Genomic DNA, 26,972 nt, shown 5'->3' with positions numbered 1-26,972 from the left:
TACACATACTTGCGGCTACAGTTAATGTAAGCAAACAAGCTTAATCACACAAAAACCATCTCACTGCCTCCAGTCACCTCACCATTTAAATCCTGTGTCCGCTGCCTATTGGCCGTTACATGACTAAATGCTATAATTTGTTCCCTAACACTGTTGTTTTGGCTCTCTGATGAATGCACATGGCTTGGCTGAGTCTGAAACAGCATCAGGCTGTGCAGCACCACCCAAATGACTCTTTTATTTCAGCAATTTATTTCAACAAAATTTTAAAACTCTGTCGGAGCTGTGTCAGTGTGTTGTTTAGATTCTCTTGTAAGCCTCTTGATTTTGTTTTCTAAATCATAATATATTGAAGAAAAAAAAAAATGTACCTGCTGTACTGCCGAGCTTCTAACAGTCGTTTCCATTTCCATAGAACCACAGACTAATATGCTGCATTAAGGGCACAGTGATGATAATTAAACATGGATCTGCTTTCATTGTTAGAAGCCTTAGTCACTAGACTAAGGTGAGGCCGAGAAACTTGATTATTAATCGATTACTAAATGAATCGTTGACTATTTTTGGTAATCGATTAATCTGTCGTTTCTTTGATCCATGCAACAAAGAACTAAATCATTTTGTTTAGTTTGTGGACAAAGCAAGACATCTGAGAACATCATCCTTTTCAGTTTTGTAAAAAACTGATCAACATTTTCGGACTTTTTCATTTTCACCTCCTCCGTGAATTCCTCGATCCAACATCATGTAATGGTGTTTGTGTGGAGGCAGTGTTGCATCCCGCTGTTGTCCTTTAAACATCTTTGAACCATCAGCCTGTTATTTGTGAATTACAAGTCAGACATACTGTAGTAACAGTCTGGTGTTTCATAATGATGATAGAACTCCAATTAATATGCGTTTTCTCTCTTATGACGATTTTGTCATACACTCTTAGAAATAAGAGTGCTAAGTAGAACCATATAAGGTTCTTTGGCTTGTCCTCATAGGAGAAGCCTTTTTGGCTCCAGGTAAAACCTTTTTATAAAGGTTCCACCTGGAACCCTTTTGGAGGGTTCCACCAAGAGCCCTTATAAAACCGTTTATTCAGGAAAGGGGTTTTAAAGGGTTCTCTGGATCAAAATGGTTCTTACTGGAACCATTAGTGTTACCAAGTGTTCACCTTGAAAAACCCTGTCTTCGGGAAAAGGGTTTTTCAGAAGCAAATGGTTCCAGGTAGAACCTCAGCCCTTGTAGAAGGACCCTTTTAGAACCCTTATTTTTAAGAATCAAGAATCAAGAATATTTATTGTCATTATGGAGACATAACGAAATTTTGCAGTGACTCCCGGCTTAAAAGCATACGATAAAATAAAGCACACAATAAAATAACAAGAATGACGAAAGACTTAACACTTAAAAGGACACAACAAAATGTGTAAATGTAGTAGTATATTTGAAATGCTACTGACTCCTTGCCAGGTTGTCCTGTGTATGCATTATGTTTGCATTGCGCTGGTAACTCACTGTGAAGAATACAGTCATGGCCATGCACCTACTCTGTTGAAGGACCTGCCATCATCCTATTTGTACGTAGTGTGAGATAACTGGTTTGGTGTGGCGATGGATCATGGTCTATGAATAGAGTGGGTACAGTGAATTATCACCGGTTCGCTTAAGTCTCTACCGTTAAAAGGTTGTGATTCATGGCCATGGCTGCTTCGCAGTTGCGGTTATTTAGACATGCAGCCAGATGGTTCAGAATCAGATTTCCTGTGAGATCACCTAACCATATAAAATGGCCTTTACACTTGTGCACTGTCAAATATAAAATACACTGGAAAGTTGTTGTTTTTTGTTTTTTTTGGTTTGGTAGACCAAATGTCAGCATATAGGCTCATAGACAAAAGTCTACAGTCTTTAAATGAATATGTATCCTTTGCAGCTTTTTTTAAAATAGAATATTTCCGTCTGCTTTGAGAACGTTAATCCAAGGACCTATTCTATTTTTCTCAATTTGTTTGTGTAAATAAGGTATTTTAGCTATGACGTCAATCACCATATATCTACACAACAAAATTAATTAATTATACACCTTTTTTTTATTTTTTCCCTTTTCTTCTCCTGCTCTTCATCAATTTTCCTCGAGAAATACATTTTTAAAAAGCCCCTTGAAAGTCAGACCAAATATAGGTCACAGTCTCTGGTGTCAGTGTGTAACAAATGCCATCTCTCCAGCTTATGTTTTGCATTTATATGTAATAGAGCGGCATATATGTGACCCTAATGGATGAATCATTTAAGGAATGTAGACGAGGATGCCCAATTACAAATTTCATTTAGAAGACTGGTCGAGAAAAACAGCATGGTTGGAACATAGAAAAAAAAATTTATTATCATAGCACAGCCGATTAGATTTTATTATCATCGAACACACTCATGCGTCAATACTGATTAGTGAAAATGATTGTAATAATATAAATAATATCACAACGTATTAAAAATAGATGTAATGTAATTGTGGATACATCAAGATGAAAATGGCAATAATAATAATACGTTTATTGTGACATTCCGCTTAAATCACACTGTGTCAAAGACATGTGCATGAAATTTCGGATTAGACAGAACAGTTAGAGTCACTGTGGTCATAGTCTGGGTGTCGTGTTGCTGCAGTATTACGCTTGCTCTGTCCTTTTGATTTAGCCATAATAGTCGATTGTGCACTGTGTGGACTGCAAGTTTAGATGAGAGCTATTTCAGCTACTACTAAAAGCTAGTTATCAGTTAGCAACCTGGTAAAATAAGGACATGGGGGGGAAAAGATAAACATTAAGAGAGATGTCTTTAAAAGAGCTGTTGTGGAATCATTTGCTTGTATGCTGTAAAGTGTCTGAGTGTGGCTCAATAATGGAAGAGACAGCATTGATGTGGAAGGGGGTTGAGTGAGGACAATGACGAGGATGCAGAATGTTGCAGAGTTAGTGGCGTGAAAGAAACGGCACATGTAAAACTGTCAATAAAAGGTGGATTAACGATGAATTATAGTCATTTAGGTGAATATTTTTATATCGGAAGTTGTGAATTTTCAGTATGAAACGCTATTTTATTCACACACTAATTGTTTCTCAGGAACAACCATTTATTTTATTATTAAGATTGTGGGTACTCTCACTATCTGTGTCTCTGTTCTCAACATTCAGTAATGAATAATCATGCTGTTGCCTTCATTCATTCATTCATTTTCATTCCCTTTGTCCTCTTGAGGGTAGTGGGGGGAGCTAATGCCAGCTGATATAGGGTGAAAGGCGGGGTCCATCACTATCATTCACACTTATGGTCATGGTCAAAGTGTCAATTTAATCTAATCCCCAATCTGCATGTCTTTAAACTGTGGGGGGACACCAGAATATCCGGAGAGAACCCATGCACACATGGAGAGAACATGCAAAGTCTACACAGAAAGGGCCTTGGACAAAAATCAACATCTACAGACAACAACATCCATGTTCTTGTCACTGTAATGTTTATCACTAATAAGCCTTATACAGTAGACACTCTCGACTGCCTGACATGGATGAGTATTACTCTACCAGTCACCATTGCTGTCACTGACACTGAACGATAATGTGACACTGACTGAATAATATTTTTTTTTTTAAGTAAAATTGTATAATTGTCCACGATCTCTGGAACTATCTCTCATGGCAGAGTAGCAAAAATCACTGGTCTTTTGCTTTTTCCTCCACATGAGGGTCGTGGAGCCACTGGAGCCAATCCCAGCTGACACAGGGTGAAAGGTGGGGGGTACACCCTGGACACATCACCAGTCCATCACAGGGCCAGCACACAGAGACAAACAACCACACTCTTAGAAATAAAAGTGCTAAGTAGAACCATATAAGGTTCTTCGGCTTGTCCTCATAGGAGAACCCTTTTTGGCTCCAGGTAGAACCTTTTTATAAAGGTTCCACAAAAAACTATTTTAAAACCCTTTATTCAGGAAAGGGGTTTTAAAGGGTTGTCTGGATCTTACTGGAACCATTAGTGTTACCAAGAACCCTTAAAAAAAACCTTTCTTCGGGAAAGGGTTTTTCAGAAGCAAATGGTTCCAGGTAGAACCTCAGCCCTTGTAGAAGGACCCTTTTGGAACCCTTATTTCTAAGAGTGCAGTGTGCGAATTACCCACTAATAATCAGGGGGGGTTCCATCTCCCATTTGTTGTGCAATACTGTTTCAGCACCCCCAGGTGCCACCCTGCAGTATTGGCTATCTTCCCTGTCAGATGTGGGCTTGTGTGAGCCTTTTCCACAGCGCCATTTGGAAAGCAATTAATTAAAATACAATTTGTCTGGTTATAAAGGACAAGAAAGCACTCCAAGTGTATTATGTATGTAGATCATATATGTAAAACTGAAATTACAAAAATCTTTAGGAAAAAACATGTTTTCCAATTACTTACAATGTTTAGACCCCCATCAAATTTTGCTTTTGAGGCTTTCAGGAGATCTCGACTGTTAATCAGGAGGGTCTAGCCCCCCCAGACCCCCCCCCCCCCTGTATTTCGCACAATGCAAACAACCCATCACTCTTTCACACTTATGGTCAATTTAGAGTGTCCAGTTAACCTGTATGTTTATGGGACCGTGGGAGGAAACCAGAGTATCTGCAGAAAACCCACTAAATCTAACCCATGGGGAAAAACATGCAAACTACTACTACTAATAATAATGAAGAGTATAGTTGGGAATACTGACTCGGCATTCTTGGCATAGGAATTATTGGGAGATCATGCACTACAGTCCTGACAAATCTTATTATCGCAAATGTAATTTGTTCCTGGACAACTGCCACTTTTCTGTCTTTGAAAGTCACTTAGGGCTTTTATTTTGTGTTTCTGTGCTCCTGTGATGAGTCTGTTCTGTTCTGCTTGGCATTAGATGCCACCCCCACACCCCCCTATTTCACCCCCTCATTCTCCCCTCTCTCTCACACCCCTTCTTCCACCCCCCACACCCCCATTTTCTAATTCCCTTCTGAATCTCCTCGTCTCTGCATCTATGTTATACCCCCCAGCTCTTTCACACTGTCCTGCATCTCACATGTGCACCCTCTTATCCATTCATCCACTATTTCTCCCTTTTTCTGATCCCCCCCCCCCCTCATACCCCTGCCTCCTCCTCCCCTATTCCGCCCCCTCCTCCCCTCCCCAGCTCATGTTGGTAAAAATATCTGCAGACAGCAGGAGCAGAGGCACGCCTGACTCTCTCTCTCTCTCTCTCAGCAGACATCCCACCCATGTGATCTCACAGGCTGCCTCTGCTCTGCTCTACTCCAGTCAGGCTCCTGCTTTTCAGCCGGCTGCAGCTAATGAGCCTTTGTGTGGCCAGAGAGAGAGAGATATAGAGAGAGAGGGGTAGTTAAAGTGAGAAAATCTGTCATCTTGCAACAATAAAGCATATGGTACCGACAGTGCAGGCTGAGCTGGAAAATTACAAGTCTCTCTCGCTCTCCTGCACCTTTTTCTTCTCATGGCCGTGGAGCTGAGGGGTCGCTGCGAGTCAGTGGACTGAAACAAAAAAAAATGGGACCCTCTTCATTCATCATGTTTCACCTTTTTTTGAATTGCCACACATTGATGACTGTGTGGCTGTGCTGACTGTGAGAAGAGGTGAAAGGAGGGACAGTCTGCTGGTGCAGGTCAGTTGTTCCTGTGAGGGCCATCACACACACACACACACACACACACACACACACGCATGCATGAGTGTGCGCAGACTGATGTGTCATGACTTGCTCCAGATGCCACAGGCTTGTTGTCGGTACTTGGCATGACTGTTGTGTTGTCATGTCATTATATTTTGACTGTGGGAATCTAACGAATGCCGCCGGGGGGGGCGGATATACAACATTACGACATTGTATACTGCGTGAGCACTGTTGATTAAGAACAAGAGTTAGTCCACAGTTGATGTATGCACAGGCAAACACTGGGAGGGGCTTTGCAAGCCGGCTTTTGCTGCATTATTTTCTCTGGGATATTCTCTCTTGTGCCATACTGTATGTATGTTGGACAAAGAAAGAGCTGTTCATTCTGCCACGATCAAAGAGGTTCACCCAAGAATACCCTCAGAGTTTGTGGCTCATGATGTCATGCTGTCATGTAAGGCCAGGTTCAAGATTTAACTTTAAATATCTGGCTGGTAAATGGCACACGAATATAAAGCAGCAATGCAGTTGTCTGGGGGAAAAAAAGGAGCTGTGGTAAAACAATGATGCTTACATTTGTGTTTTTTATCATGAAGAGCACTCACACACAATATGTGACACTGGAAACAGGTAAAGCAGTGGTTGTGAGGGTGCATTAGAATCTCCATGGAAACCACTTTTTGTATGAAAGCCCAGTGCAGCATCATCTGATGGCTAAGCATATGAATACTGTTCCAACAATGATATCTAATTAGGAAACTGGCAAATTGTTTTTTTTTTACTTCAGGGAATTTCCTCTCTTGTTCTTGAACATTTGAAGTGAAGTGTGTGTTCATGTTCTGTTGTGATGTGAGATTAGCACCTTATGTTAATGAACAGTTAAAATCCTGCAGGACTAATTTGATATTATTTCATGTATTGTTGCCGTTATTGTCTTTAATCGGGGGGGAAGTAGATAGATGTCTGCGTGTTGGTTTAACAGCGTCCAAAAACGACAGCTTTTACTTGAAAAAAATTTTTTTGGTTTCCTCTCTCCTCTACTTTCTACCCAAACGGATGCCTCACATTCTTTAGTTGTTGATGCTGGAGGTTCTCCAAATGCTGGTGGAGCTATGTCACCGCACCGAACAAGCACAGCCTCTGGGGAACAATGACTCGCTCGCTGCCAACACTACTCCTCTCTGGGTTGCGCCCCCTTTTTTTTTCCTCAGGCAGCATTTGCATCTGTAATGATTCAATAGCAGAGCCCAGATGAAACACTGACGCCGACTGTGAATGAAACTCCCCCACAAGCTGCTCTGGCTGATACACAGAGTGGGACTGGCTGAAGATGCATGTTGTCTTTCAGTTTCCAAGAGAGAGAGAGAGAGAGAAGGCAGTGAGGGATGAGCTGCCAGTCACAGCCGTCCACAGTGAGCTACAGCAGCAGCACTCGGGTTTATTTTAAACTGTGACATGACGTTCCAGCTGCCGCCGTTTTAAACAAGGAGCGCGATGCTCTGACATTCAACACATTTAAGTGCTTCTTTTTCAGCAGTTTTTCTTCTCATGTTGTGACTAATGATCAGCCGTAAATAAGTCACAATATTTCAACTCGTTCACAGTTGCAGCAGGGCAGCATTAATGGGGGGAGCAGTGATCACAACATTATGACAGTCGCGTTGCATAAATTAGTAGAGCCAGTTCCACTGTAGTGGTGATTAGTTTTAGTGTATTTGACGGATGACTTTGCTTTTGTTTATTTGTCTAATTGCATCATCATTCAGAGAGCATTAATGGCCCTTCTCTATTGAAACTGAAGTGGTCTGCAACACTTGTGTTACAGTGTGTGTATGTAAGTGCTGTAACCCGAACTATTTAGTATAGCTGCACATAATAAAGCCAAATATAAGTGTTTTTGTTTTTTATTATTATATATGCTAATTATGACACTTTTAACAATAAAGGCTTTGCATCCTGCTAATATTTAATTGCCTGTTACTTCTACAGTGCTCTAGAGTTGGAACTCACAGAGTGAGATGTGTGTTTTGGGCCAAATAAATTTGCTGAAATTTCTCCAGCATAAGATTTATTGACTAAGGCATGCATAAAATTAAATTGTGCTTAATTAATCAATAATGTCTGGTTTACCTATTCCAGTTCATAAGAGCAGACTGTAAGATTTCTGCAAATGAGAAAAATGAAGCAGTGATGCTCCATTGTCCACTGCATTTGTAGCCGATTACAAGGCAAAAATATAGCCCGTCATGATATAGATGTATTTACTCTGCTCTGTGGTTCGTGCATCAGCATTTCCCCATTTTCCTGGAGCAGGTATCTTGCTCCCTCACAAAACGCTTGCGACAGATGTACGGGATGCCACTCCATAATGCTGTCTACAGCAGCAGCAGCAGCAGCTTGTGCTGCATGATCTGTGAAAGCTACACAGCAAATCACCGCATGGCTGTGAAGAGTGTAGCCGCACTTCACGGAGAAGAAAAAAAAAAAAAAACGCATCAGCGATGTGTTTTCACCTGTGCTAAAAATGCTGCCGATGCTGCTCTCACATTTTCAGCCAGTGGGATTTTTAATCACTTTGCCTTGTGTAGATGTAACAATCCAGCACAGACAACATTATGCATAATTTCGATCTGCATCATTTGCAGTGCAAGAAAAAAAAAGTCTGTGTTTTTTTCTTAATTAAAGACAGTGGAAGAATCATTCTGAAGACAGATGTAGTATGTAATTAGCAGCTTTCTCCTTCCTTCTCAGCTCCTTTGTGCCAAGGTGATCAATCGCCCAGGAAACGCCTGGGAGCTGGGATAGTGGTATGAGTGCGTGTGTGTGTGTGTTTGAAGCGGACTGGTGTTTCATTATTAATTGAGTGTACTGAGGATTATGATGACCCTAAACTGGATATTAAGTAATGTGTGGCCCCTGTGCTGTTTCTTTCAGTTGCGGGTGCAGATGCAGCAGCCATGAGCGGAATACTGAAAAGAAAATTTGAGGAGGTGGAAGCCTCCTCCTCCCCGTGCTCTTCCCTGCGGGAGTCTGATGATGAGGTCTCCTGCAGTGAGAGTGGGAATAGCAGCGACAGTGTCAACCCCTCCACCTCAGGACCTTTCACCCGTGAGTGCCTGTGCCTTTTAATTCCATGCAGCGCGCTTTAGCGTGGCACATAACACGTGTGCTACTGACGGTGAGGTAAATATCATTATCATCTCGGACGAGAAAAGCAAATCACCGACAGGGATTTATAATCAATTCTGTGGCACACAATCACGGGCCGAGGTAAACAGATCTGTATGTCTGTTGATACAGGAGAGTAATACAGAAATATTAATGTGTAACACTGTAGTAGGCATAACATGGCAGCGTTGTAATACAAGTGAAGGACGCACAGACAGGCAGCCTCCCTTATTAGTAGCAGCATCAGTAAACTGTATAAACCCTGTCAGATGAATGAGCTGATGCAGACTCAAGCTGTGTGTGCGTGTGTGTGTTAGTGTAAAATATAGCATTAATGTCTATTAACCAGTCTCTAAGAACATTGTGATAGCTGAAAATTAAATTATTGTTGTAATTCTTCTTCTGCTTATACTAAAAATATACAAAAAATATTAGATTTATATCTATATATAATATTTTTTGTTTACTAAAATAAGGGCTGATGTGTGGTGGGTAAAAAACTCAGGCTGGAGCTAACAATTATTACACTGATCATTTTGGTAATTTTTTTGTCAATCAGACAAATAAGCTTTTAGTCTAATTATCAAAAACTCCACAATACAGAAGTTAAAAATAATAAATTAAATAACAAACTAGGGCTGGGCGTGTTAACGCGATATCGGCGGTTAGCGGCGTCAACGTTAACGCACGTTTCCATGACGACTGACTGGAAAAATACGCGCGTGACGTCATGTTTTACGTGACTCCCGATTGTTAAAATGAGTCTCTAAAGCACATGTGTCAAACTCAAGGCCAGGGGGCCAGATGTGGCCCGCCACGCCATTTCATGTGGCCTGCGAGTGATTAATTGGTCTTAAAAATCTGTGTTAAAATAGGTCTATGCTGCTTTAAGGCGTGCGTTGGCCATAAACTACATTTCCCACAATGCATGGCGATTGCGTTACCCGCAGTGATAGCAGTGTATCATTGTATATGCATTATGCGACGAGTGAAATTGAATAAGTAATAAATACAGAAAGTTATTTAGCAATATTTCACGGAGTACTTACCTTTATTTTACATTATATTTGGTTACATTTAGTTACATTTATTCTGTATGACAGTTACATCTGACCCTTTGAGGGTAACCATTATGCTGATGTGGCCTTCAGTGAAAATGAGTTCGACACCCCTGCTCTAAAGTAACGCTAAACTTTAAAAACAGGGGCACACACGCTGGTTATTTGTAGCACTGCTCTTTTCGTTTAATTAACAGACCACTCTAACGGTGCCAAAGGAGCTAATGCAGCTAACGGAGCTAACTGGTAAAGGGTGCCTGGACTCCGGTGTCGCGGCACGTAAACATGACGGCAATTATTAAGACAGGAAGTAGGGACGCACAATATTGGACTTTTTGACCAAAATATTGGGAGTGCTTGGGCTGATAACCAAGATATAGAAGTATATATTTCCCTGCACCCAACTGCAGAGTTTGTTTAGTTAGTATTTATACATTTTCTTCATCGAGCAAAATAAATAAACATAGAAAAATAATAGTTGTAGAAAATGCCAACGTAGAAGTCAAGCAGGAAGCAACCTATTTCATCTGCTGTTGTAGTCATTAGTCATATCGACAGATCTTGGTGTGTCTTGGCCGATATCCCATAATACATTTTAAAGCCAATATCTGCCGATTACCATAATTGCAGATAAACGTTAGGGTTTACTAAGGTCACGGCTACAGTACACAACTCTGTGAAGCTTAATTTTAAATTTACTGTATTGCTGATGCCACAGTTATCCCTGGCTCGCATTAAAGACTGTGCTCTTAATCAAGGATAAACCAAGCACAAAAACATGTCTCCTCTGCACATTCAGGAGGAGACCGGCGACGTCAGCTCTAATAAGTAACAAAGAACTCTTGGGATTCTTAATATCTATGAAACGAGACACGACGTGACTGTACTACATCACACAGTTGCGCTGTGTTAATCCCTCGGCGGATTCTTAAAGCATTAAAAATAAAAAATTTGCTGTACACGAAAAATCTCTATAATGGGATATTCTTAAAGTGGAAAAAGACACAAGATAAAATGTGTTTTTACTTTAATATCCATTTAGTTCATGAACATAAGCCACAATACTGCACCTTACCTCTGAAGAGTAAATCAGCAGAGCTTCAAGGTCTGTTTCTGGTGTGCCATTCTGTCTGCGCTGCACGATCGGCCTACTCTTTCAGGCAGAGAGAGAGAAAAAAGAAGGGATTTCAAGTAATCAGTCAGCAATAACGTGACACTTTATCTCAAAATCGCAATATGGCGGCCTACTGCAATTTTCAAATCGCAGGAGGTGCAATATTTTCCCTACAGTAAAGCTAAAATGTGTGTCAAATTACCGTTTCAGATTAAATATTGACCTGACTGATGCACATCATATTCTGAAGACTGAAGAAAACATCTTTGTTTGTCACAGATCTGGAAAAATATCACACAGTAATCATTTAAATGTTGTTGTTCAAATGAAAATGAGAATAATTATATATATATATATATATATCGAGAGAGAGAGAAATTGCCATTCCTTCTCATATCGCAAATCATATCGCAATCGCAACGTTAGTCAGACTAATCGCAATTAGATATTTGTTCAGTTTTAAGTGTGTGTGTGTGCGCTCTGTATTTTTATAGTGTCTGTTAATCTGACCTGGCATTTCAGATGGAAATTAGCTGATAACTAAATCTGGAACAAAGCATCTGAGATTAATGTTTTTTTTTTTACATTGTCCCTGATACAAATACATTTTATAAAATGAATCAAATCTGTTTTGGCGACACCTGTGCATGTGCACAGTTCGGCTACATGGATGTTTAGATGATTTTTAAATTAAATATTTTAGCTTAATTAAAGGTGCATTATGTAATAAATCTAAAGCAACTGGCCATAAAATCCTCCTAATATGTCACAGAGACTCAGGAATAATGTTCATATAACAAACTGAACTCACCAACAACAACAGTACAGACAAAATATTTGCATTAAAAAAATATTTTGCAGACTGCAAATCATGTTTATGTTTTGAAATCATGTTTTGGCATGTGGCGCCACCTACCGCCGTCTACCAATCATTGCAGTCAGTAGAGTCTCAGCTGCCGAGCAACCACGGGTTGCCAGTTACGTCAGAAAACTAAACCTAAAAGATTAGATATTTTGAATTTGAATGTAGTAACAGTTTTTGGCCACATTCTTACATATGGCACCTTTAAGCAATAATAAAGATAACCTGTAAACCTGCAAACCTGTGCTTTAATGACAGCATTTGAATTGTTTCTGTGACTGACGTGAATGCAGGTGTCAAAGACTGCTCCCTGCAGGGAGGGGGCAGAGACATAAGTAGGGTGCTGTGTCCCTTGAGGTTTTAGCCCAACCTCCGTGTCAGCAGCAGCCGGGGGGGGGTTTGAGAAGGTCAGCAACAAGGACCATAAAGACTACACTCCTGTGAAGTGGCATGTACATGTACAGTGATTGACCATTATGATAGTGAGGTGAAACAATAAAGAGCGTTGTATCCCATGCTTTGGTGCAGGAAGAGGAGGAAAACACATTTGTTATCCCTTTTCCCTCCAGAGCGGCTTGGAAAACAAAAATTGAAATGACATTGTTTTTTTTCTAATAAGGTTTATATCGTCGTCATCAAAAAATAATCTGATTACATGGATCTGTTGTTTACTGTTTTTTTGACGCCTATACATTTGCTTTTGAAGATAATGTAGCATGGCTGTGTTTTGTAGCCCTCAGTCTGACAGCTCTACCTCTGTAATGAAATGCGTCGTCCCTCTTGCACAGGGTGGAGAGCTATTAGGGCCAGATGGTTTCTATTTGTCCTGTCTGTCTGATATGGGGGGGGGGGGTGAATGCTGGGAACACTGCTTCTGTGAACCAGCACTCATCTCTGAGCCAGGCAGGAGATTTATTTATGCTGCACCATTGCCCTGCTCCCTGCTTCTCCCTCTTGTAGCGCTCTCCTTTAAAAAAACAAAAAAACAAAACAGAGATGCTGAGAACTCACTTATCTAGAGAACCACAGAGATGTGGAGTTCAAGATTGTGAGACGCAATATTTTTTAGTATCAGAGAGAGAATTTCAATTCAATTCAATTTTATTTGTATGGTGCCAAGGGTGAATTCCAATTCCTTGCTTAACCCTCAATCTCAAAAATGCACTCCCTCTAGTGCAAGTGCTGTCCCGATTCTCAGAAAAATTAAGTTGAGGGCCAAGTTTAAGGGCTGCATCGCCCTCAATATTGAGGTTTTCCGAGACCACCCTTGGGAGCAAGGGCTACCCAGAATGCTTTGCGTGTTTTCACATAACAAAGATGGCGCCGAAAGCAGCGAAACGAGTACGCTACAAATTAAGTATTTTCTTTGTTAATAGAGATATAAACATTACGAAAACCATTATATTATCTTAGTTTAGGCCCATATTATGGATTACTGACGTCATTGTTGCGTAACATTTATTTTTATTTTACGATCTTTTGTCAATAGCCGGCCGGTGCGGACAAGCGATCGTTTGCTATTGTTTACTTTTCAATAAGCCGTGGTGTGTGGTAACTGTCAGCTGAATATGTCCGTGGTTGTGGTATTTGTATGAGTATCATCTTATAACTAAGTGACAACCTAATAACTTGACTGACAAACGGATCGTAATAAATAAAATCGTGATGTAAATGTGTTCTTCTTCTTCTTCTTCTTTTTTGGAGTTGACAGACTGGACGCAGCTTTCGCGTTATTCTGCCCCCTACAGTCTGAAGACGTATCTGCATTTAAAGGGTGTCCCATTTCTAAGTGACAAAATAACCCTCAACACTTGGTTTTGAGGGCAAGTTAAGATTAAGGGTTGAGCTTGAGGGTTAAGATAGGAATTGGAATTGGCCTCAAATCACAGTCTTCTGCCTCGGCCGGTTGGGGTGAAAGGAAAAAATGGGGGACCACATTCATATCTGTGGATGATTATAATATTATTTAGCTTTGCAGGCTATAAAACTGAAAAATAAAAGAAAGTATGAATGCTAGAAATAGCTTCGCTAAAGCACTACAGTGATCACCATTGTGAAGCTGTAATTATCTCCATAAAGAATAAATGAATGAATTGTCAAATACACTTAACAGCTAAGGTGACATCATGCAGGCAGAGCACGCTCACGGTTGCTAACGACACTACCTGCCATTTTTTTCCCCCCCTTTGCAGCTAATTCAATATTGAAGAGAGAGAAGCGGCTGCGTACGAGGAGGGTGCATTTTGAAAATGTGACCGTTTACTACTTTGGCCGACGGCAGGGCTTCACCAGCGTGCCCAGCCAGGGTGGCAGCACGCTTGGCATGTCCAACAGGCACAGCTGGGTCAGGCAGTACTCCCTGGGCGAGTTTGCCATGGAACAGGAGCGGATCCACAGAGACATGCTGAGAGATCACCTGAAGGAGGAGAAGCTCAACTCAGTCAAACTCAAGGTAAAAGGATTAGTGAGTAGACGTATGAGGAGGATGAGGAAAGGCATTTCTTTGTTTCCTTACTTGTTAAAAAAAAAAAAAAATGATTTGAATGTGATTTCTTCAGCTGACTAAGAACGGCACAGTGGAGTCCGAAGAGGCCAACGCGCTCACGGCGGAGGACATTTCCGACGACGACATCGACTTGGACAACACCGAGGTAGACGAGTACTTCTTCCTGCAGCCGCTCACCACGAAAAAGCGCAGGGCTCTGCTGCGCTCCTCTGGGGTAAGGAAGATTGATGTGGAGGAGAAACATGAACTGCGGGCCATCCGGATGTCCAGAGAGGACTGTGGCTGTGATTGCAGTGTCTTCTGTGACCCCGAGACCTGTGCCTGCAGCATTGCAGGGATCAAGTGCCAGGTAAGTGTGGGGACACAAATATCTTCAGTCACTGCTCCATTTTCTTACATGTATGCATTTAAAGCTCCCATAGAGTGGTCCTGTTGCAGTTATGGAGGTCGACTTACATACATTAACTTGTTTTTATGGTCAAAAACCTCCTAGTTGCTGTAAACGAGCCGATAAAAATCCCTCTTTTCTGACGCTATTCCTCAGCCGCGATATTTCAGACTGAAATCGCACAGAAGACAGAAGACAGACTGTGTTGTGATTGGCCAGCCAGCGTAGAGCCTTCCCAACTGTCTTGTGATTGGCCAGTACCTGGAAGTGACATATTCAGCACACCAGCTCTCAGAAGCGCTGCTCCCCCCTCTGGAACGGTGGATGCACTGCTACTCATTATAGCTTCTTCACAACCCCCCGCAGCAGTCCCTTTTACGACTTTGACCCAGAGTCAGACCCAGAGTCAGAAGACACTGTCGCTCGTGAAAAAACCTCCACAACGGACGTTATTCTTCTTCTGCGGTTCAATGTACGCAACCGCATGTACCCGGACTAGTGCCCGGAGCAGGACGATCTGCTGTTCCGGGGAGCCGCTGTTTAGGTAACCGGAACCGGGTTTTTTCAGAGATCTCGCTGAGCCCGAGATTACAATAAAACACAGCGTTCTCAGCAATGGCTGAACTGTTTGTTTCCGAAACTTCAGGGCTTCGTAAACAAGGTAATAACGCAGAGAGACACTAAACAACAGCGTTAATTGGAACTTCCGGTCTAGGTCCGCTTTAAATTGGAGGATAAAAATTGTGTCTATGTCACACTATAAAGGTCATTTGCTCAAATGTGTGTTTTCCTCCCTCAGGTGGACCGCATGTCATTTCCCTGCGGTTGCACAAAAGAAGGCTGCAGCAACTCAACAGGCAGAGTGGAGTTTAATCCCATCCGAGTGCGGACCCATTTCTTGCACACCATAATGAAGCTCGAACTGGAGAAGAGTCGCGAGCAGCAGCAGCAGGGGTCGCCCAACAACGGCTACTGCGGCGAAACCAACGACCTCGGAAGCGCAGATCCTCTCATGCAGTCCCAGCACAGGTTGGAGTACTCTCTGTCCGACGCTGTTCCACAGACGGCCAGCGTGCACCTGCAGAACGCAGAGGAGTCGGAGGAGCCGCTCGACGACGAGGAAGAGGACGACGACGACGACGACGAGGAGGAGGAAGAGGACAATGAAGATGACGAGGAAGAGGACAGTAGCAGTGTTTGCAGCGGGTTGTCAGACTCCAGCACACAGAGCTTAGCGAACAGCGACTCTGACGAAGAGGATTACGACGATGAAGAAAAGTCGGAGAACTTTGACGACGACATGGCAGCCGCCCCGGTGTCTCATACCGAGGTGGTGCCTTTGTCCTCAGTGCTGTGTTACAGCAACGGCTCGCACGACAACCACATGAACGGAAATACTTTTTTAATGAACTCCTCCTCAGCCGAGTACTATCAGCTCGGCAGCTCCGGCGCTGCCTCCAGTGGCCAAACCAGCCACTCCAGTGAACCCTATGGTGAACCTGTAGCATTCAAAGATCCAGTCAGCATGACCGGCGGCGGCGGCGGCGCCAGCAGCGGCGTGGCCCAAGGACCGTTCAGCTTGACTGCCGAGCAGTACACGGACTACTCCAATCAAGCCGCAGAACAATACCCAGCCAATCACCATTTCCCCCTGACTAACGGTCACTCGGACCAACCTTTGTCCCGCTACACCCCCGAGCAGCAGGAGAAGGCGTCGTCCAAAGCAGCAAAGGAGCAGCCAGAAAACCAGAACCTGACACAGCTTCAAAACTACCTGAACAGTAACGGCCAGAGCTCCAGCAGCAGTCACAGCTCACGCGTGGCCGCCGAGCAGCCGCAGCCGCAGCCGCAGCTTGAGTCCAGTGAGAACAGAAACTCTGACCTGACCTTACTAGCAAACAGTACTAAGAACCTCCCTTTACCAGACCATTGCCCTGAGGTCACAGCCATTTAGTGAGTCACAACTTCGTAAGTGTTCTTTCAGTATCGTGTCTCTACTGGAGCCTGACCAAGCGGTCTTTTGCAGTGTTTCCCAACCCTGGTCCTCAAGGAACACTTCCCCCTGCCATGTTTTAGATGTTGCCCTGCTCCAAAAACACCTGAGTCAGATGAAACATTACATTTTTGAAAAAAAATGTTTTAACAAAAGTTGAAACATTATTATTTTTGAAAGAAATTGACAATTGAAATATACAATTTTTTTAAAAAAAAATTACAAAAATTTGAAATATAACTTTTTTAATTATTTTTTTTAAATGACAAAGGTTGAAGCATTAAATTATTTGAAAAAAAACAGGGCAACATCTAAAACATGGCAGGGCAGTGTTCCTTGAGGACCAGGGTTGGGAAACACTGTTTTGAGGGAACATAGTCACGGCATTTTTTATTTAATTATCTGATCTTAAACTTCAAAGCAATTTAAAGCACCATAGTACATTTTCATCTGTAACTATAAAGCCATAGAATGATGATGGGGCGGGGGGGGGCGGAGGTTTCATGCCCCCATTTGCTATAGAAGGGTTAAGGAAGTAGACACTCGCACTGAACTCGGAATATGACAAGATAAGAAATGCATCACAAATATCAGTTACGTCACGCTGTGCAATGTACCTCGTAATTTCAGATGTAAAGTTCTAGTTTTACGCAGATATTGTACTGTAAATGTTACTTTTCTATGTCTACTGTACGTGTCATATGTGCAAAAAAAAAAAAAAAAAGGTTTAATTGTCAGTTTATTTATTGTTATAGAATTATGTCTATACTTATATATTGTACGTTTTTGATAACAATGTGCATGCTGGGTTGTTTTTTTTCTGGTGGGGGGGGTCTCTGTGACATTCGGGGTGGGAAAAAATGACTATTGTTTTATATGAAATGTGTTGTATACATATGCTTTCCTATGGTTGGGAAAGCATGAAAAAAAAAAGCCTGAATTTTTCTTCTTTTTTTTTGGAGTACAATATCAACTGTAACAAAGTCAGGACACGTGGGAATCAATTTGCAGCTTATTGCGCTCACGTGTCGATAAATACTTGAACTGTGGAAAACTATTGCCCCATTTCCTTCAAAACAAAAAGTCTGTGATTAGCGAGTGTCACTAGAAAATTAAGATCCTTGAAAGCATTTCATTGATGCAGGGATGTTAATAAAGTTGCACTTTGATGTGTATGATAAGCTCTATGATTCGTCATAACGCCGTCTTCATAACAGACCCTCACTTGATAGTGGTTGACAAAGTATTAAATGATGTGCCAGTTTTTCATGAAGTAAATGGTAGTGAGATTTCTGCTTTTGAACGCTGTATGAGCGACGCTGTCAAATATCTGAGACGTTCATTTATGTGGATCCAATAATGATTGTTGCTTTCTCTTTTAGAGAAGATTATGAGTAGGAGTTGTGTACTGGGATTGCTTTTAAATAATTGTCTTCGACTTGCATTGCATTGTTTTTTTATTTATTTATTATTTTTTAAATAGAATATGCCATACTTTTTAATAATTGTATATGGGAGAAGCAAATGTTCAAGGTTGACAATCAAAAGCTCATCATCCAACGTGATCCATATCAGTATTCTAACTCCTCGAAGTCCTATGAGCCATTGAGAATGACAGCCAAAAAATCTGTAAATAACCTTTCTCCACATCTTTATGAAATCACAAAAAAACTGAAATTACTGAGCTAAAGATTTGGAGACTCACGCATGAATACAGGTATTTGTCCCTCTTCTACGGTTGCAAATATCAACCGAATCTTTATAAACTCAAGGGACAGCGCTGACGTTTTGGTGACCACGTGAAACTGTTGAGTTCCATCCCAGTGGTACAAAAGCGAGCGCTTTCGGGGCAATCAGTGGCATCAACATGACCTATTATTACCCAATAGTTGTGCCAAAACGACATAGAGCGTGTGCAGGCTGGACACAGCGACAGGAATCTGTTTAATTTGATTTGACACTATTTATTATGAATGATATATTGAAATGCGTATTTATTGTGGTTTACAAAAGTCTGTATCGAGTAAATTGCTTCACTATCTGGAAATTGTATTTGTTTTTTTCATGCTGTGAGGTTGTGACTTGTAAAGCTTTATGTGCCTGATTGATTGATTGATTTATTTCATTTGGTTTCATATTCTGTGAAATGCTAATGTTTTGCACAAAATGGTACAATTTTTTTTTCTTCCCCCCCCAATGTGTTGGTTTTTGTAACGGCAGCTTCACTCTCGTTTGCTTTATTTCTAACATATTTTGAAATTCATTAAAATTTGATGTACTGATCACAATTGTCCCCGGTGCAGTATTTCCACACAGCAGCAGTGATGCTGTCACTGATGTGCCGCGTTGTAGACGGCTCTGATTTCTTAGTGCAAAGCGCCCCCTGCAGACCGATAAAGCAATCAAACAAAGTGTCTCTAACCAACAGAATTTATTGAGCTCAAAGTCACCTCTTAATACCAAGGCACATTTACAGAGCACCACGTTTCCATTTTCAGGAAAACACTCAAATTTTACCCTTTTCCTCAACCAGTCAAACAAATTAATTTACAATATTCATTAACACCAGTGCCTGCACCAGAATTTCATCTGTGGATTCTTGTTCACATAATAGGAGTTTAGGTCTTTTAAATAACAGATTTTATCAGGTGGCATTCATTTCACAATGGAAGTTTCCTTTAACACAACAGCATTAAAATTCTTTATGCCTGACTGCACAAGTGACGCAGCTGAAGCCTCACAAGAGATGCATTTCTGCAGCAATTTGGTGTGTGAACCGACTAACTCATATTTGTTCTGTCATAAAAATCCAAACACACGTCCAAATGACTGTTCCTTTCAGTTTTCAGGACTTAAAGAGTTAAAAAAAATGACCTCAGGAAATAATTAAATATATCAAATTTAACCCTGATTTTAAAGACCCTACTTCACCTAACTCCACCGTACCACCAACTGTTCCACCACCATTCCCCCAAACCACTCTTTCCACCCGGAATAATATTATATTATATTCAAGATACAGGACCTTAACAAACAAAAAAATCGCTCATCTCATAAACAAAACAACGCAAAAAATGTTTTAAAAAGACATCGCACACACCATACTTGTGGTTCGTAGCCGTTCACTTCACATTGGTGTGAAACATGTGGGATTTTTGAACCTTTAATATATGATTATTTTGTTTTTGATTCGCGAACATGCTAGGAGTTGGCTTTATTTACTGTACCTATGGATGTGTGTGTTGGTGGTGAAGGCACAGTCGTGAAAACATCTCAAACACAAAAGAGGAACTTGTTGTGGGGGGATTCGTTTCAATGTTTCCTTCCAACAGTGAAACACTGTACTTGTTCCAAAGTCAAAACGTTCCAGCAGCAGCAACGGCAGCAGTAGTTCGGTTCTTCTACATGCTTACGCGTACAAATAAGCTATTGGTAAAGTGGTCGTTTTCCACACTCAGATAAACGACCAGAGCTGGTATCTGTCTGAGGGATTACACAAGGCGAGAGAGGGATGCAAAAGACGGGCACTCAGACACATATTCAGTCCTGGAATGTAGAATAACTGGTTCTATATGAAGAGAAAACAAAAGCATAATTACTTTCGCAAACAGATATAAAGCAGACATCTGAAATAGTGTATATATTATTATAATAATAATACTAATAATAATAAAAAAAAGACTTACATCCTTCAGTTCCCATTTTTGCTCTAGTCCTACAACTGTTTTCCTGCCCTTTAACTGGCATTCTTCCAGCTTCACAGCCACCACACCCCCATCCAAACACAGCTCCTTCTCAATGTTGTGTCTAATCTCTCGATGTGTGGAGTACTCGAAATACTACAGCATACAAAACACAGAAATAAATCACTGGGATTAAATTCAATCTTGTCAGTCAGAGATAGGTGCCTTTTTTTTTTTTCTTTCAACCTGACCTGGTTTCCTCCTTGTCCGTGACATGGGTACATGATCAGCTCTTTCCCCCCCTCATTGTTCTCTCCAGCGTCCAGACATGCGTCTTTGCCCACATTTTTCAACTGCAGAGAATGAGAAGAGAAGGGGGAACGCCGTGAGAGGAAACACAGTGAAAAACTAACATCTAGTACAAGCTGTTCAAACAACTTTAATCTCTGGAGTGTTTTTTATGGTGGTGTCGAATTGGAACGGCTCTGTGCCCTCTGGAGATCCTATGTGGAAAGCCACAGTGGCGAGACAGCTGTGAGGTTTGGAAAGAGGAGAGCACCGGTGTGGGGTACGTGCAGTCTTACAGAGCCAAAGCGAAGCGGGTTGAGATCTGGGATTAAGGCCTCTGGATAAACGTTCTTCAAATACCAGGAGAAGTCTTTGCACTGCAGTCGCGTCCGGAGCTCCAGGCGTTTGGAGGTATCTCCAAATGTCCTCTGTTAAAACAACGACAGCCAGGATATTGTTAGTAAAGAGTTAACGTGAGCTGCAGGTATTTTGGATATGAACATGACTTAAAGGTGAAGTAAGTAGTTTACAGTGCCATCAAGAGGAGAGGCTGACATTTACAACAAAGACCTGCTGCTCTGCTCACCCCCTCCCTTCCCTGAGCGCTACGGTATCCGCAGCCGGTCAAACGTCGTCCTCGTTGTCTTTCTCCGTGTCAGCAGATGAGGTTCGTGAGGCGAGGGAGAAGGCGAGCTACCGCGGCCGTAGCAGACGAAGTGGAGAGAGAGGAGGCGGGACTTCCGCTACAAGTAAAGAGACGCTTGATTTGTTCTTTCGCGTTTGTCCTTACAGGCTCCGGTAGAAACATGGCGTCTCGCTGCTAACAGTGGCTATGCAACCACGGCCCGCGACCATGTTATTTGACATGACTTTTTGAAACACTACGAAAATGAAACAAAAACTATTATACATCGACTAGACAATGCAGGAGCACATAATATGTATAAAAAAGGGGATTTTGAGTTATATAAACCCATAAATACTACATAGTGTCCCTTTAAGGGAGGTAACTACCAGAAATAGAAAATAGACTTTTCTTAATAAGAACCCACACTTTGCTTCTTTGCTATTCAGAAATATTGAAAGCCTAATACATTTACAAGCAAAACAAGCAATGCTTAGTGGTAACATTGTGAGAGAAAATTCCAATCTTCAGCCAACTTTGAATTTAATTACTCACACATTCTTATAACCAGACCCGGTGTACACTAATAACAGCCATAATGTCCCTAGATACCAAAGGCGCCAGGCATCTGGACCAGATACACTATCTCAAGTCCTCTATGTATCAGACCTGGCACGCTGCTCGCCCAGAATCTGTGATGATGCCTCACTGTTCAGATGTCAGGGACTGTCTCAGTTCTCCTCAGATCTGAGCCCTCACAATAAAATCTTTCAATTTACAGACTCCAGAGGTTCCATCAACGGTCATCTCACATGATAATAAAAAATCTCTGTAACAAACATCATGAGGTTGATGTAATTTAGGTTACAACTTACAGTAAGCCCAGGAAAAAGGTCAAATTTAGACTTGATAAAGGAACTGTAGGGCTGAATTATATGGGTAGAATATCAAATTTGAGAGTTTATTAGATTATGATTTGAGTTGCAATATAACTTTCTATATCAAGTCTAACCCTTCTCTGCAGTTGGATCCTTGACTTTTTGGGAGGAATTTTAATTTTCACTGATTTATCATGCTTCAGCGGCTCATCAGCAGCAGCTGTGCTGTCTGGAGCGGGGAGGTGGGAGTGAAGAGGCTGTCCTCATGGTGGGTAAGATATTTTCACTCGGTTCACCGCAGAACATGGTGTTATACTGAAACGACGAGGTGTCCATTCACCAATATGCAATGCGAGTACATATTTATTTTGCATAACATGCCGATACTTTGCGGCTAACTTGGCGAATCCGTTGCCAAAGGTAAGCTAGGGAGGCTACGATTAGCATTAGCGTAGGGCTAACATAATACAAACACTGTGCAACCTCATTAGACACAACGCAAATGTTTTCATTTTCGATTAGCATTAGAGTAGCTAGATGTTGCACCTGTCAACACAACACAAAACAGCATAAACAGCTAAAACATTCCTGATCATGCCGTACCATAACTGAAAACATAACATAATTCTTCAGCTCCCACTATAGGAATACATACTTCCTACAAGCACTGCACTAGTTGTATAAAAAACAAAATTGGAGTAAAGCATATTGAGATTTTATTGAAATGTCATAAATGTTTGCACAATTATGGTCAATCCACCCAATAGTTGCGATGTCACCTGCATCGGTGGTCGACAAAAGTGAGTGAAAAAGTATGATAGACCACACTCTCCAAATCTAACAGCAGAAATAAACACTGCAAAATCAGCTAATGTTTCACTTTACTTTGACCATTGAGTGACGGTGTCCTAATGACTCCGTTATTAAACAAATGAACAGCAGCTAAAGGAGGATTCCATCACTGCTCCTTTTAAAGTAGTGAAGTGTTGACGATTTGCAGACACCTCACACCACCATTGGATAAAGAGAGCTCTTATCATAATGACAAGTGAACACTGACGGCTCTTTTAGTGAATTCCTTGGAAGCTGTTAATGACGGTGTGTCGGGTTTGAAGACAACAGAAGAGGGCTGGCCCATTTTGCACAGTATAGCCCTCGGGGGAACAGTTTATGGCACATATGGGACCACAGGTTGGGAAACACTGAGAGTCTGTGTCATTTACTAGAGCGGACTTCCTTCAGGCTACTTTTCTTGTGTCGTTATACAGCGCTCAGCCCGTAATCTACTTCTCTACGTATTCAAGAATGTGTGTCATTTCTACAGAATAGCACTCTTGCCTTTGTAGCAAGAAGACCCGATTGGAAAAAGGGAACTTTCTGCATTAAGTTTGCATGTTCTCCCCATGCTCGCCGGTTTCCTTCCACAGTCCAAAAACATGCAATATGAGGATTAGGTGAATTGGACATTCTAAACTGACCGTAGGTGTGAGAGTGATAGTGAACATGGAGGATAAAGCAGTGGAAGATGGATGGATGGGAATGCTATGAACTAAATCAGAAACATTATGATGGACTTCAACTTTTTTCCTACTATCAAGAAGTAGGAAAAAAAACCATCTACATGTAACCGGGAGGTAAAGGAGAGAAAGAGAATGCTACAGAGAAACTTAGAGGTGGTACATACATTTGTTGCTATCTGTGCAGCTTGCTGGTGTCGCCGGTAGAACATCTCCTTGTAGTCGTCCATCCACACCTCGGCCAGCCGCACCTGGTTCCGTACAATCACTTGCGTTCCCTTGGGGAAAGTGTGAGGGCTCTTGGTGCGGAAAACATGACCAACAATGGAACAAGGGATGATCTCCAGCTGTCCTCCACACTGCCACACCTGCAAGTTAATGAGTGACCGCACATGCAGTGCAATAACACAGTTAAAAACTACTGCAGCTGCTGCAGTCCTGGAATGGTTAATGAAACATTAGTGATATCTTACCCTAAAGGACATTTCAATATTCTCCCCACCCCAGATTTCCATTTCTTCATCGTAGCTTCCAATATGGTAAAAGTATTCCCTTGAGATGGAGAAGAGTCCGCCAACAAACGTGGGAGTCCTTAGGAGACATTTAATGAAAGGTTTTCAATTATTTCCAACAAAAAACTTTTTACTGAGCTATATTTGTACACCAGGTTTTTTTTCTGCTCACTTGATCGGGTATGTTTCATCTTTCCTCCTCTGTCCCTCATGATCTGGTAGACTCTCCCAGTGGAAATTCAGGCTCCAGTCAAATTTACCCCTGTTGTGGTTCTGGCCATATGGAGACCGCTTCCTGAACTCAAAGGTATTCAGATCAATAGTTGTGATGTCAGGACTGACGACTGCCGTGTAGTTCTCTGCAATCCTTGCAAGCAGAGGCTCCAGCCACCCATTAAAGCATTCACCTGTTAAAACACACACACACATACTCATACTCACATAGACACTGCATAACATCTGCCTTAACTCAGGCTAAATAAAACATGATAATCCATGGCAGCCATGCCTAGTTTTTCAAGATGAACAAACATTGTATTGTTGATTTTTGGGCAAGTTAGTTAGGGTGTGGCCAACTTGTGACTTGTGAGTGTTTCAAAGACAATAGATGTTGACTAACAGTGGGCGTCTAGAAAGGTGAGCGTGTCACCGGTGGCCACAGAGGCACCGAGCAGCCGAGCCGGGACGAGTCCTTTCCTCTCTCGCTGGCGGACGACTTGCACGTTACTCAGCTGCTTCAAATACTCGTCCAACTCGTCCTTAAGTACATCTGCAATTATAAAACATCCAGGTGTAAGTTGTGGGCGATGCATACACTACCGTTCAAAGGTTTGGGGTCACCTATACAATTTTGTCGTGTTTTCCATTAAAACTCACACTTTTATTCATTAATAGAGTAGCAAATTGGCCAATAGCCTTCTAACATAATTAGCAAACACAATGTACCATTAGAACACTGGAGAGATGGTTGCTGGAAATGGGCCTCTATACACCTGTACATGTACATATTCCATACATACATGTACATATTTCCGATTCATTTAATGTTATATTCATTGAAAAAAGTGCTTTTCCTTAAAAAATGAGAACATTTCTAAGTGACCCCAAACTTTTGAACGGTACTGTACATGAGCAAGTGCTTCATTGAGAATGAACGATTTTCCAAAATAATAGGACGTATAATATTCGCAGCCTTCAGTAAGACCAAAGAGACCAGATGTGTTTTCCTAACATCTTCAGCAGGAGAACTGCAGGGAACCACATTCTCTGAAACCTCTCCCTTCTCTAGAATTTTGTTTCCTACCTATACCCAAGTTACCTCTGAGGCATTTTTTTTTTTTTTTTTAACCCTAACCCTTTTAAAGCAAAATCACTGGTAATTCCTCTAAGGAAAGTATTAATCCTCCCACTGCTTGCTGTAACCCACCTCAAGGGCCACAGAAGGAGCAGAGAGCCCAAAAAGACCTACCCCAGCCAGCATGCACCATGAAATGAAAACCCAATAGAGAACACAGCAGTCCCAAAAGGCCCCCATCAAGTTTTACCGTCCACGCTGGCGTCGTCCACCAGGATGATCTCCTTGAGGAGAATGGCAGGGGAGGTGTGGAGGACACTGTACACTGTCCTTAGCAGGGTGCTCCAAGCCTCGTTGTGAAACACAATAATCACACTAGTGGTCGGCAGGGGGGGGCACCGCTTGAAGGTTTGCTCGATACATCTGCGATAAGAAGGAGGAAAAAGGCACAAAGATGTGACTGTCCAGTACAGTTCCTGAGCGGCACAATAGTCTAGTTATTACATCTACACACTCTCCCCGGTGGGGTGTCCATTTCAAATGTGACACAGCATGTGTGTGTGGCAGCCTTTGAAATACCTGCCACACCAGATATGTTGAATTTGCTCAGGGGTTAGACGGCGAGTTCTGCCTTACCCTATTTATAAAAGAACATGAGTGAGTGTTTAAGTTACTTTTTGGGACATGAATCTATGGTAAATTATGTTCTCAATGGTATTCAACCTGACAGCTTTATCAAAAATCATGGAGATTATATAGGCTGACATACTCTGGTGGTCTTGTGTCTACACCCAGGTCTCTGCTTAAGGAGATGCGGTCACTGGCGAACAGGTTAAAGCAATGCTTCTCTTCTCCCCTCTCTTTCTCTTTCTGCTCCTCTGGACTTAGCGACTTTGTATGGAAAGGTTTCCCAGAAGCTCCGGGGGCAAGAGGGTGCTGAGGTGGCCGCTCCAGGGCCGGCCTGAGCTCAGTGGCGGTGTAGTGACCTGGCAGACAGGATGCGGCGTCTGCCTGGTCCTGCTGAAGCACGGAGGCTCTAAACTGCATCTTTGGCATGACGTCCTGGAAGTTATTCAAGCTCCCCACCTCCCATTGTATGAAGACGACAAATGTGACAAAGACGAGGGCCACGACCACCAGTTTAAGTGGGTCCAGTCGCCTCCGGAGCAGTCTGTGGAGCGCTGTCATTCCTTAAAGCTATACTTACCTTTCTTGCATGTCTCACAGCACTTCGTAAACATTTGAACATGAACAACTCCGCCTCCCTCAAAGTCCCACCCTCCAGGGCAGGAACAGCCATGCGCATGCAGGATTCATTAGCAGCCTGGAGGCGGAGTGCAGAGGTCGTCTCTGCTCTGACTGTAGGCTGGAACTGTGGAGGTTACCATGCTTTGGGAG

At 42.1% G+C, this 26,972-nt stretch overlaps 2 protein-coding genes across 2 annotated transcripts; one reads left to right on the top strand and one right to left on the bottom strand.

Moving 5' to 3' along the window:
- Positions 1 to 8,645: 8,645 nt before the first annotated feature.
- On the top strand, positions 8,646 to 16,738 carry csrnp3 (cysteine-serine-rich nuclear protein 3; the record flags this gene model as incomplete). The annotated part of the gene is made up of 4 exons (XM_083908883.1): positions 8,646 to 8,796; positions 14,083 to 14,342; positions 14,449 to 14,745; positions 15,584 to 16,738. The coding sequence occupies 4 exons, from the start codon at positions 8,646 to 8,648 to the stop codon at positions 16,736 to 16,738; spliced, it is 1,863 nt and encodes a 620-aa protein (XP_083765009.1).
- Positions 16,739 to 20,231: 3,493 nt separating this feature from the next.
- LOC310943351 (polypeptide N-acetylgalactosaminyltransferase 3-like) lies at positions 20,232 to 26,762 on the bottom strand (the record flags this gene model as incomplete). The annotated part of the gene is made up of 10 exons (XM_083908899.1): positions 20,232 to 20,345; positions 20,464 to 20,616; positions 20,712 to 20,813; positions 21,045 to 21,176; positions 23,936 to 24,136; positions 24,242 to 24,359; positions 24,453 to 24,687; positions 24,900 to 25,049; positions 25,825 to 25,997; positions 26,344 to 26,762. 10 exons carry the CDS (start codon positions 26,760 to 26,762, stop codon positions 20,232 to 20,234), a joined length of 1,797 nt encoding a protein of 598 aa, XP_083765025.1.
- Between the last annotated feature and the right edge of the window lie 210 nt (positions 26,763 to 26,972).

This window comes from Microchirus variegatus, assembly GCF_963457635.1.
Source record: "Microchirus variegatus genome assembly, chromosome: 22".
Taxonomy (NCBI): Eukaryota; Metazoa; Chordata; class Actinopteri; order Pleuronectiformes; family Soleidae; genus Microchirus; species Microchirus variegatus.
The sequence above is the reverse complement of the archived record's forward strand: the minus strand, read 5'-3'. Positions and strand labels throughout refer to the sequence as shown.